Source organism: Emys orbicularis, chromosome 17 (genome assembly GCF_028017835.1).
Source record: "Emys orbicularis isolate rEmyOrb1 chromosome 17, rEmyOrb1.hap1, whole genome shotgun sequence".
NCBI classification, from domain to species: domain Eukaryota; kingdom Metazoa; phylum Chordata; order Testudines; family Emydidae; genus Emys; species Emys orbicularis.
Window position 1 is genome coordinate 23,280,820 of NC_088699.1, and position 11,399 is coordinate 23,292,218.

Consider the following 11,399-nt stretch of genomic DNA (forward strand, 5'->3'; position numbering starts at 1 on the left):
ATACTTAAGGTTTAAAAAAGAGGACACTCCATGGGACCCTGGCCCCGCCCCTTCCCCTCCCCAACTCTGCCCCTCCCCCAAAGTTCCAGCTCCAACTCTGCCCCCTCCCCTGAACATCCCGCATTCCCCCTCCTCCCTCCCAGCCACGCGAAACAGCTGCCCGAGCGATACCGGCTTCACGGTTTGCCGGGCAGCCTCCACACCCGCTGCGCACTGGGCCGGGCGCTTCCCCAGCGCAGCCGGAGCCCGGGAGGGGAAGCGCCCGGCTGGGGACGCAGGGTCTGGAGGTCTGGGGGCTGTCCGGCAAACCGTGAAGCCGATAGCGCTCGGGCAGCTCAGCTCTTCAGCTGCACAGAGATGAGGTGTCTGGGGGGAGCAGCAGCAGTCACCGGAGCCTGCTGTAAGGTAAGCCAGGGATGCCGGCAAAGCTGGGAGTATTTTTCCCGGACATGTTCGGCTTTTTGGAAATTCCCCCCACACGGGGGTTTGATTACCAAAAAGCCGGACATGTCTGGGAAAAACCGGACGTATGGTAACCCTATCCAAGGCCCCATAGAGGCACTGGGTTGCAGAGAGAGGCAACAGGTCCAGACCTGACCTTGCCTATGATGAGTGGCTGACACTGCAACCTGCCCCAGGGCGCGGGGGCTAGTTGGTGACTGGCAGTAGCCCACAGTGAGGCAAGGTGGGGATTAGAGGGTTGGGGGTTCCCCAGAGAGGGGAGACCCAGAGGCAGAGTGTGGGGGCATTGCCAGGGGGCAGCACCCCAGATAAAAGGGCACTGGGGTATGGGAGGGACACGGGGACAGCGGTAAGGCAGATCACTGGCCTGCAGAGGGTGCTCCGGAGGCTGGCGAGGTAATTCCCTGAGATGACCAGCAGGAGGTGCCGCAGGGGTGAGTCCCACATTGCTACAGCCCCCCCCCCCCCAACAATTCAGGTGAAAATGGATTTTTTTGCTAGAAAAAGGCCATTTTCTCTCAACAGAAAAAATCTTGCAAGGGAAAATTTTGGACCAGTGTCCGTAAACTGAAAGGGTGGAAGTTGATAGTTTGTTCCTGTCCCAGTTCAGGGATGAGCTGCACCTCTCTCAGGGCTTGTCCACAGGGCGAGTTAGTGCACGGCAAGCCAGGGTGTGAATCTAGAGCATGCTAACGTGCTGCGCACTAACTTACCATGTAGACAATTTCCCTCCAGATTTAGGTAGGCCCGACTTAGCCCTGGTACCCCTGCTCTTCTGGGGCCAGCTAACAGTCTTTCTCTGCAGACCCTGCGTCTCTGTGAGCTTCAGGCAGGGCCGGCTCTAACTTTTTTACCGCCCCAGGCAAAAAAGAAGAGCGCCGCCCTACCGTAACACCCCCCCCGCCCCCAGCACCACACCGCCCAAACTCCGCCCCCCTGAGCGCCACACCGCCGAACCCCCCCCCGAGCGCCGCGCCGCCAAACCCCCCCGCCCCCCCCGAGCGCCGCGCCGCCGAACCCCCCCGCCCCCCCCGAGCGCCGCGCCGCCGAAACCCCCGCCCCCCCCTGAGCGCCGCGCTGGGCCGCCCAAGCCCCCGCCCCCCCCCCCGAGCGCCTCGCCGGGTTGCTCAAACCGCCCCCCCAGCGCCGCGCCGGGCCGCCCAAACCCCCACGCCCCCCCCCGAGCGCCGCACCGGGCCGCTGAAACCCCCGCCCCCTCCAGCCACCGAAACCCCCGTCCCCCCGAGTGCTGCGCCGCCCAAACCCCCGCCTCCCCCCCCGAGCGCCTCGCCGGGTTGCCCAAACCGCCCCCCCAGCACCGCGCCGGGCCGCCCAAAGCCCCACGCCCCCCCCCCGAGCGCCGCACCGGGCCGCTCAAACCCCCGCCCCCCACCGCCGCGCCAGGCTGCCCAAACCTCTGGAGCGCCGGGCGGGGCCAGGCCGCCCAAACCCCTGGAGCACCGGGCCGGGCTACCCAAAGCCCCAACCCTCCCGCAGCGCCGTGCCGCCGAAACACCCCCCGCGCTGCCCGGCCGAAACAACAAAAACTGTCACAGGATTGGGCCCCTACTGAAGAATGGAGAATTGTTGCTTTCAGTGGGACTGCTTTGCTTCAAACCACCAGGAGGAAGTCAAAGAGGGCTCAAAGTTTGCCTTCTGCCTTTCGTTGTTTTCCTGTTTGAATGAGATCTTGTGATACAAGATGTAAAGCTCCTTTTCAGCTGCCGACGTCTGACCTTAACAAAGGACCCGGCGATGCTATAAGAATGGGGAGTGTTAAGCTGGGGATGTGGTCAGCTCCTGCTGTGTCTGCCCCGCAACCTGGACGCAAACCGTAGCAACGCAGACTTCCTTCCGGGACCTTCCCCTGTGCGAGTGTCACTCTGTGAACAGAGAGAGAGCTGTGAGGCAGGTTCCCTTAAGAAATGCAGAGTCACACCCAGACTCTGCTCATGGCAGGCAGCCATGCGGCCAGGGCAGTTACTGTGAGCATGCTGGGAACGAAGGCACTTGTTCCGGAAATGCTCTCCTCTTTGGAGTGAAATCGGGTCTCTTGAACGCAGGAGGCTGACAGAGCTGCCTGGGCCCAGGCACGGTGCTGCGGGGCTGCTGCTGTGTGCACTTGCCTCCCCCAGCTCTGACAACACACCTCAATCGGACCTACAACATCTTGTGCTATTGCAATCTGTGGTCCCCCAACACAGACTGGTCCATACACTATGACCATGGCCTGCCACGCTCCCAGCTACTCCAGCACAGCTCCCACCCGCTCTGCCAATGCACTGCTGTCCGAGGTTGGAGTATCCCCTGCCAGTCCAATTCTCCTCCCTGCCCCAGCTCTGCCAAAGCACCTGCCTGCTGCCTGCAGGGCCAAGTCCCTGCTAGCCCAGCGCTGTGGAAGTACAGAAACGTCTCACTGCTACAGATATTACCATTAGCCAACAGCGGCACCTAGCGCCAGCTGCCCCTTAGTAACTCTCTAGCCAAACCTCGTTAATTCGGGGAGTGACTATTGTTGTTTGGTTATTTGCTAATTTGCAAACAACCCCCGCTCCCTCCCCCAGTAGGGTGACCAGATGTCCCGATTTTATAGGGACAGTCCCAATTTTTCACATTTGCTGTCTGGTCACCCTATCCCCCAGGAAGTTGCACACATGATAAAGATAGGCGAGGACAACATATCCCACAATGCACTCTGTTCCTTTAGGTTGATATATGAATGTTCCACAGTGTTTTTAGCATGATCTTAGCCCTGCGAGTCCTCACTACAGCCTCTGCTACTAAAACTCTGCTACCAAGCGGGATGGTTGGTGGAGACCAAAAACTGGGTCTGAGAATCATCAGGTTTGTGGATAAAGGGCAAGCGATTGTTTTGGTCAACCCGGTACGTCGACCACACTCTGATATTTACCTCCTGGCTGGATGGGGGCAAGTGGCACCCTGAGTAGGTCACTCGGGAAGCATTTGGTTGACGTTCTTTCTGGAACACAGGGGTCTTTATGGCAGTAGCTGGGGCTCACAACTGGGAGGAAGAGAAAAGGAATTAATACTAATACCTCGCTGTGATACAGCACTTTTCATCCATAGATCGCTAAGCAGTTTACAGTGGAGGTCAGTGTCCCCTTTGTACAAACAGGGAAACTAAGGCACGCAGCAGGGAAGTGACTTGCCCAAAGTCACACAGCTGGCTAGTGCCAGGACTAGAACCCAGGTGTCCTGCAGCTTAGTCCAGAGCTGTATCCACTAGGTGACACTGCCTCCGACAGGGCTTAGTGCCCTTGATAACAATGGATAGCTGCATGGAATGTAACATATGAACAGGGGGTTAAGGCTGTGCTCCTTAGTAGCCAAACTAAACGGGGGATGCTCTGATGGTCACACGCACTGCTTCCCTTCCCAGGTTAGTTGCTGTTTTGCATGGAAGGGGTTCTGCCTTTGTCTGGCACAAAGAAATGTCAGATTCCCAGAGTGACTGCGTGAACTCGGTTGAGTCATTTTGCCTCTTTGTGCCTCAGTTTCCCGGTCAGCAGCACAAGGCTCTGGATGCTACCACTCCTGACAAGGGGCGTGAAGCTTCATTAATGAATGTTGGTGAAAGCCTTTCGTCCCCTCAGCTGAAGGGCGGGCGGGCGGCTGTGGCGTTTGGTGCACTTTGGAGCACAGAATGTTTCCCCTGCTTTACAGCTGGCATCTGAGCGCCAGCCTGAGCATGTCAAAGCCGCCCAGCAGATTTTTATGTCCCTCTCGCTCAATTTAGCACCTGACCGAGCTGGGCCTGGCGCTGAGCAGGACACCGGCCCTTTGCCTGGACTAAAACATGGGCTGGGGTTTAGGTCAGGTGGATCTAATGTGGATCAGCTACACCTGCTCCTAGTGAAGATGCAGGTAAGAGCTTTAGCTCCATTGTGGCTGGTCGAGGTGTGGCGTGGTCAGGAGCCAAGGCCGGACCTGGGACAGCTGAATCCAGCTCATGGGGTGAGGTGCAGAGGAAACGGATGGGGGAAGAGGAGCTGGGGAGGGGAGGGGAGGGGAGGAAAGGGCAGAACCATTTTGGGGTGAGAGCAAGACAGGAGCTGGACTCTGTGGGACAGTGAAGGGGGAGAGGTGGATTTGGGGACTGGGGAGGAGGTGGGCTGGATGGACTGGGAGGAGGGGGAGTGTGGGGGGTGTCTGCCCCACCCCCATGTTAGAGGGGGCTGCAGCAGGCCAGTGGGCCTGTGCAGCCCGTCAGCCAATAAGAGAAGGGCTTATTGGGAGCCTATCAGGGCCCAGATTGGAGACAGCCAATCTGGGCCAGGCTCAGCCCTATAAGAAGGCTGCTCAGAGAGAGGAGAGGCAGTTTGTCCCAGGTCTTCGAGAGGGGAAGGTCTGGCTCCAGAGTTGGGAGACTAGCACCCGGGACAGCGCAGGGCTGGGCAGGCCCGGGGGAGCAGAGGGTAACTCCAGCCCGGTGTCTGCCAGGCTGCAGGCCCTGAGGGGAAGGGCCTAGCCGGTGCGAGGGGCCGAAGGGGAAGCGGCCCAGGGACGTGGACAGATGGAGGGAGAGAAGGAGGGCAGGACGGCTGCCACTAGAGGGTCCCTGGGTTGGGACCCAGAGTAGTGGGTGGCCTGGGTCCCTCCTTTCCCCCCCTTGCAGTACACCCAGCCATCGACCATAGGGAGCAGCCAGTATAGACTACACCAGATCCCTGACAAGAGGGATTAGACTTTGGGGTGTGTGGTTGGACATGGTGGTGGGGGCATAAAGAGACTGCTGATTGACCCCCCCCCCGCCCCACAAGGGGGTGTGGATGGACTAAGGGGCACTGCTGGAGGGCAGTGGTCCAGAAGAGGACACCGCGAGTTGGGAGCGACGCGGGCTCAGAAGCCAATCGAGGGCGAGACGACGGATGGGACACCACCAGGAGGGGGCGCTCCACTGGACAGAGCTAATTCCCGAGACAACCAGTAGGAGGCGCTGCGGTGGTGAGTCCCCAACCCCGTCACAGGGAGGTAGTGAGAGCCAGATGGAGTCCTAGGGGAGGGAGGGATTTGGTCGTGGTGGGAGGCCGAGGAGTTTGATTTTGTGGTGGGGAGAAAGGAGGGAGGGGTAATGGCAGGGGGAGGGGATGAGGTGAATTTTGTGGGGTGGGGGGAGGATGGGCTGGGTCCATCTAGTCCCTGCCCACACACCCCTTCCTCCCATCCTGACCCATGCCCCCGCCCACACCCCCCTTTCTCTCACCGAGCCCTTGACCACATCTGCCTTCCTGACCTCCAGCCCCCTGCCCAGACCATTTAGCTACCTGCCCTAGCTCACAAGCCCCTGAGATGCTCTGGGAACCTAGGGCGTCCTCCCCCCCGCCCCCAGACGAGACCCCCGCAGTAAGTTACTTAGCTGATGTCTGTGCCGGTGGGGTGCGCTCCCAGCTCCTTGCTCCATGGCTCAGCCTTCAGGGGCTGTGCGTCGTAGCCGCCCTGTGCGTCCGTCTCTGGGGATGCTGCAGAGAGACGTCTTCTCATCACCTTCCTCCCGTCGATGGGCCAGAGTCCGTGTGCGTCTCTAAGGATGCGGATGTGCTACCGACCCTCCATACGTCTGGGCGGTGGCGAAGGCTTTAGGCTGGGTCCCGGCAGGGCGAAGGCTGGCTGATGGCGTCAGTTCTTTCCCTGTCCCTGGTGGCTGGGTGCGGTGCGGCCAGAGCCCTATGGAGGGGTGGGGCTCGGTGTTGCTGTCTGGGGCTCTGCTGGCATCGGGCAGGGCCTTGCTGCGGGAGCTGCAGGTTGCTCCTCCGGCCGGGCTGGGGGAGGGGAGGGAGCCTGGCAGCTCCGGTTCGGCCTGTTGGCCCCGGGGGGGAGCCTGGTGTGGATCTGGCGCGCTGGGCTGGGATGCCGTTGGCCTGGCACTGCTGGAGCTGCCAGTTCTCAGCCCTGATGCTCGTAGTGCTGGCGTTTCCCAAGCAGGGGCCTGGGTGTATCACGGTGAGTCCCAGAGCTCGTTGTCCTGGCCTCACATGGAGATCGGGTCTGGCTGGCAAGCCGGCAGCGGGCAGGGCTTCCTAGCCGGGGGCAGCGACTGGCGTGTGTGCCCAGACCCGCTGCTGGCTGTGGTCGCCACCCTGTGTATTCAGGTCTCTGCTGGCAGAGTCGTCTCTGGTCTCAGCCAGCAGCTGGGCTCCCCCGGCGCGTCCTTGCCAGGCCTATCTGGCAGCCTTGCGTGGGCGCCGTCTCTGTCCCCCACACTTGCTGCACTCGCGGCCCCCACGTCGCCGTCTCTTCCGGGGCGGCTCTCCCGCCCTGAGCTGCCCCAGCACCCGGTAGTAGACGCGGCAGCTGAAGCCTTCGCGCAGCCCCTGCTTCACATGCTGGGTCAGGGCCTCCAGGCTGGGGAAGACTCGGCAGCAGGCCAGGCAGCGCAGGCCCTGCTCGGGGGTGAGGAGCCACTCAGGGGGCGCTCCCATCGGCTGCTGCGGAGCCTCCTCTGCTGGCCCCCCCGCGCCGCTCTCTGCCTCGGGGTCCACGTCCCCCAGCTCGGACCTGGTGTGGGAGCTGCTCGGGTCCGAGCCGGCAAAGCTTTCTCCTCCCCTGTAATTGGCCTTAAAGATGCGGGGGCGCTTCCTAATGGTTCCAAAGCCAGCCCCGGTCTCCCAGGCCACCGAGACGCCGTTCACGGCCCTGATCTTCATGTAGAACAGGGACTTTTCTTCTCCCTCCCCCTCGGCCTCTCTGACACGTGCCGAGCGCTTTCTCTTCACGCCCGCGCCGGGTGGATCCCCTGGGGGCTGTGCACACAGGCGGTTGGAGGCCGCAGGCTGCACGCCGCGGGTGGAGGAGTGGCTGGTGACAGATGTGGCCGTGGAGGTCTGCTGGTTTGGGTCCCTGGGGCCTGCAGAGGCAGAGACCCCCTGCTCCGCCGTTTCCCCAGGAACGGAGCTCCCGGCAGAGACCCCCTGACGAGGGGGCGACTCCCCTGATCTCTGCGACTCTGAAAGCAGAATGAGAGCCTAACTCCTGTGGCCATCGCCCCCTGCGGTGCGTCCCCCTCCGGCTCCCAGCCCTGTGTCCCAGGCCCAAAGGGGCCCTCTGTGGGCAGGGGGAGGGGGTCGGGAAGGGGACTCACTGAGTACGAATATCAGGGGAGCGACCAGTCAGGGATCTGACACGCTGCACCCAGGGAAGGGCCGGAGCCCCCTTGCTTGGCACACTGGCAACTAGGTTGGACAGAGCCCTAGACAACGTCCTGTCGGTGTCGATGCTGCCCTGGCCCTGGGGGGGATGGACGCTCTACCCCATTGGTCTGCCCCAGCCCTGACATCATCTATGACCCTGGCATGGTTACCAGGAGCAGCCTGAGACCTGGCTGTGCCCATCTCCAAGGCCCCTGGCTTAGGCTCGTTACCCCACGGGCCCAGGACTCTGCACTGGCATCTCTACATGGAAGAGCCATTTCGTGTCCCCAGATATCTCCTCTTCCTGGTGTCTCCTTCACCCTTGGGGGGGGGGGTGTCTGTGTCTCCCCCTTCCTCTTTTCCATTTAACCATTTAGAGGGCTCTGTCTCTCCCCACTTGGAGTCCGTTTCCCCCACTGTGCCCTGGTGGGGTCTCTGTTTCTCTCCCCTTCCCCCTTTGAGACCTCCCTGAGGCAGGCAGAAAGAGAATTTGAGTTCATCCTTGACCTAGGACCCCTGCCAGCCTCTCCCCCGAGTGTCCTGTGGGCCCAGGGAACGTCTTGCTCACCTGACCCGTCCTGGGCAGCTCCAGGATTCGTCTCTGGGGCTTCAGCAGGAAGCCCCTGGCTGTGCAGCATGGTCCTGGCTCTGGGGACTCGGGCCAAGGCTGGTGCCTGTCACAATCCTCGAAACCTCCTGGATTCTCTGTCCACCACCAGCCAGGAGGTCCGGGTCTCTGCTGGGGAAGGGATGGCGGTTCTGGTCCAATTCTCCTGCTAAATCTCCAGATCTCACAGTGCAGGCAGCAGAGACAGGATCACGATTGACCTGAGCCAAGTGTTTGATCCAAGGGGCACCAGACTGTTGTGGTCTAAATAGTCCTGGAATGTTCTGGTCCCAACGGCATCAGACTGTTTGGATCCCAACGGCATCAGACTGTTTGGATCCCAACGGCATCAGACTGTTTGGATCCCAACGGCATCAGACTGTTTGGATCCCAACGGCATCAGACTGTTTGGATCCAAACGGCATCAGAAGTTCTGAGCTGGGTGAGGTCATTGTCATCCCAGCTGGCAATGCTCAGTTCCGTGCGAGCTGCTCTCGGGTCCAGCCGACCCTCCTCGAGTCCCGTCCAGGGAGGGCCGAGTTAATGAGGTCCCAGCCAAACCACTCAGCTGGGTCTATGCTGCACAAGGCCCGGGCGGGCCCATCCGGGGTCCGATCAGGGAGGGTGGAGCCATATCAGCCTCTGGCTTTGTGCTGGCACAGACTGAAGAGCAGGACCATTCATATTAGTGTTCATTTGGGTTACGGTAGCGCCAAGAGGCCCAGTCAGGACCAAGGCCATTGCTTGGAGCTGCCCACACCAGAGTGAGAGACGGTCCCTGCCCCGATGAGCTGCCAGTCTAAACAGACAAACAGAAATAGACAGACAGCAACTCCGAACCCAGCACACCGTAGGCAGCCCGGCCCCAGCACAGAGCTCCTTTGAGATGCCTCCCCCAGCCCGTTTTAATCCCCCAAACCACCACTCTCCGCTGCCCACGTGCCCCAGGCAGGCCTCCTTGCTGTGCCGCCATTCACCCCACCCTGCCCCCACAAATAGAGCTGCAGGCTCCATGTGGGGAAGAAGAGATGGGGGGCCAAGCGTACCCTGGTCAGGAGCCACCTAATGGTGGCTCCTGGCTGCTTTTCTTCCTCCCCCTGGAGGCCTCTGAGACCCCCACCAGGATCTAGCTGTCCTCTAAAGAGACACCAAATCAACAAAGGCCTCTCAAGGCTTAACTCATGCCAACCCCAGCCAATGCCATGTAACTACCACCTGCACCCAACCCCACCTCCAATTCCAGTCCCAAGGGACCTGAACCCCTGGTCAGAAGTGTGATGTCCACCAGTGGCTCCTCACACCCCGATACACCTGCCCCCCTGTCCTTGAGCTCCCCAGCCCTGGGCACTCTGGCCTAAGGATGGCCCCATCGCCGACAGAGGCACCAAGGTCTCCCCAGTCTCTGGGACGTTAATACTGAATGTTTTCCTCTTGGGAGATTCTCTCCTTGCAGTTCCCATCCAGTCCTGTTGTAAGTCAGAGACCGGCCAAGGCCCCTGGGGCAGAGCTGTGGGGGGGATCCCAACCCAGCTGCCTCTGGTGAAGGGCAGGTCTTCTAGCTGGAGGGGCCTTGCCCCAGGCACCCACCAGGGGGCGCCTTTCCAGCTGTGCAGTGCAGCTGTTCTCCTCCTTCCCCCCCCACCCCCGCAGCCAGGCTGCAGGTAATGGACGTGGTTCTGAGCGGAAAGTGCCAGAGTAAATGCTCTGGGTAAGAAGTCGGTGATGCACATCCCAGCCCCTTTCTCGTAGCTGATGGCTAAGAGCTGTGGCATTGCGGTATCAGCCGCATGTAGGGCAGGCCCTTGGGGGCCACCAGCTGGTGTATAGTCACTTTCTGGTGTGAAGCTGGGAGAGAGCTCCTGCCCCCCAGGCTACACTGAAAAAACCTGATTGGCTGGGGGAGTGCCACTCAAACACACAGCATTAACTCTGACCCTGGGGGTGGAGGGTTGAAAGAATGGTGTGGGGCAGCCTGGGAAATTTGGAAAGAAAACAGAGAAGCTGCAGGACAGGAGCCCTGAGCTGGGGCAGGGCGGGAGCTGCTGGCAGGAGAGCCGGCTGCTGGCAAAAGGGGATTTGTGTAAACTCTCAGCCTTCAGCAGACAGGAGCTGAGACCAGTAACCGACCCACCAGGCTGAGCTCACCCAGCCCACCAGCACCATCCAGATCACGGGCCGGCTGGGCTGACCCCAGGGGGAGGGGGTTGCATTGGCACGGGGCAGAGAGTCTGTGTGTGTCGAGCCAGGCGTGCCCCTACTGGGGATCCTGGCCTGGGTCTGCTCCGGGCTTTGCCCGGGTCACAGAACAGTGTTGTGCTGTTGTGTGGTGGTCGTTCCAGGGGTTAACTCTGACCCCCTAGGAGGGGAGTTGATGTTTGCACAGAGGCGCGTGGCTGGGACCTCTGCTCCAGGCCTGGCAACCCCCACCTGACATTACTCAAACGGTGGGGGGTTGCCAGGCTGTGAATATTACTGCACAATATTCCTTTTCCACTGGGCGTTTCCTTGTTCTGTTGGCGACAGCGACCTTGGTGTGAAAGCTGCCGTCTCTCCCTGTTGTAGGAGTGAGACCCCGAGCCCCATTCCACTGCCAGGCTGTCTCTCCATTCACACCCTAGTATTTCATGGTGGGATAGCTGGTCACCTGCTCCTTGATACGTTGCAGGCTACATCATGCTAAAGCGCCCATGTCCAGCCTGCAGCTTTGTCCCGTAGTCGTCTCGGGGTCACGTACATATCCGAGGCGTGGAAGAAATGTTGACAGATCCATAAAACTCCTAGTTCTCTCTGAACTGATTGAATATCTTCAGGTGTTGGCATCTGCTGCTGACGTACGCCATACGCATCGGCCTGGTGTATTTCTAGCAGCAGAAAGGTTTCTGCTTGGGTGTGGCAGGTGGGGGGGTTCTGCTCCTTGCCAATTCCTGCATCTGTTGGGAAAATCAAAGGTGTCTTTCAAACCTGTCAGCTGATGGGTTCTGCCAGGTTTCTAGTTGTCTTTGAGCAGTGTCCTCATCCTGACAAAGCAGGTGCCATGTGCGTCTGTCTGGTAGATTTCTGTGCATGGGTGGCAGGTATAAGCTGGTGGGGATTAAGCTCAGATCAGTGGCCTGGAGCTTGGGGCAGCTGGCGCAGGGTGGCCAGTGCCAGCCGGTGGCCAGGGGCAGCTGGGATGGTTCAGC

The 11,399-nt window shown here is 60.7% G+C and overlaps 1 protein-coding gene across 1 annotated transcript; it reads right to left on the reverse strand.

The window, feature by feature from the left end:
* Positions 1 to 6,641: 6,641 nt before the first annotated feature.
* Positions 6,642 to 8,248, reverse strand: LOC135891045 (protein FAM170B-like). The gene is made up of 2 exons (XM_065418534.1): positions 8,179 to 8,248; positions 6,642 to 7,426 (listed from the first exon to the last, which is right to left on the reverse strand). The coding sequence occupies exons 1-2, from the start codon at positions 8,246 to 8,248 to the stop codon at positions 6,642 to 6,644; spliced, it is 855 nt and encodes a 284-aa protein (XP_065274606.1).
* Positions 8,249 to 11,399: the final 3,151 nt, after the last annotated feature.

Bases quoted from the DNA above. Each gene is read 5' to 3' on its own strand.
- LOC135891045 (XM_065418534.1), bottom strand. From the start codon at position 8,248: ATGCTGCACAGCCAGGGGCTTCCTGCTGAAGCCCCAGAGACGAATCCT. The intron at 7,427-8,178 runs GTGAGCAAGACG...TTCTGCTTTCAG, and splicing joins AGCTGCCCAGGACGGGTCAG to AGTCGCAGAGATCAGGGGAG.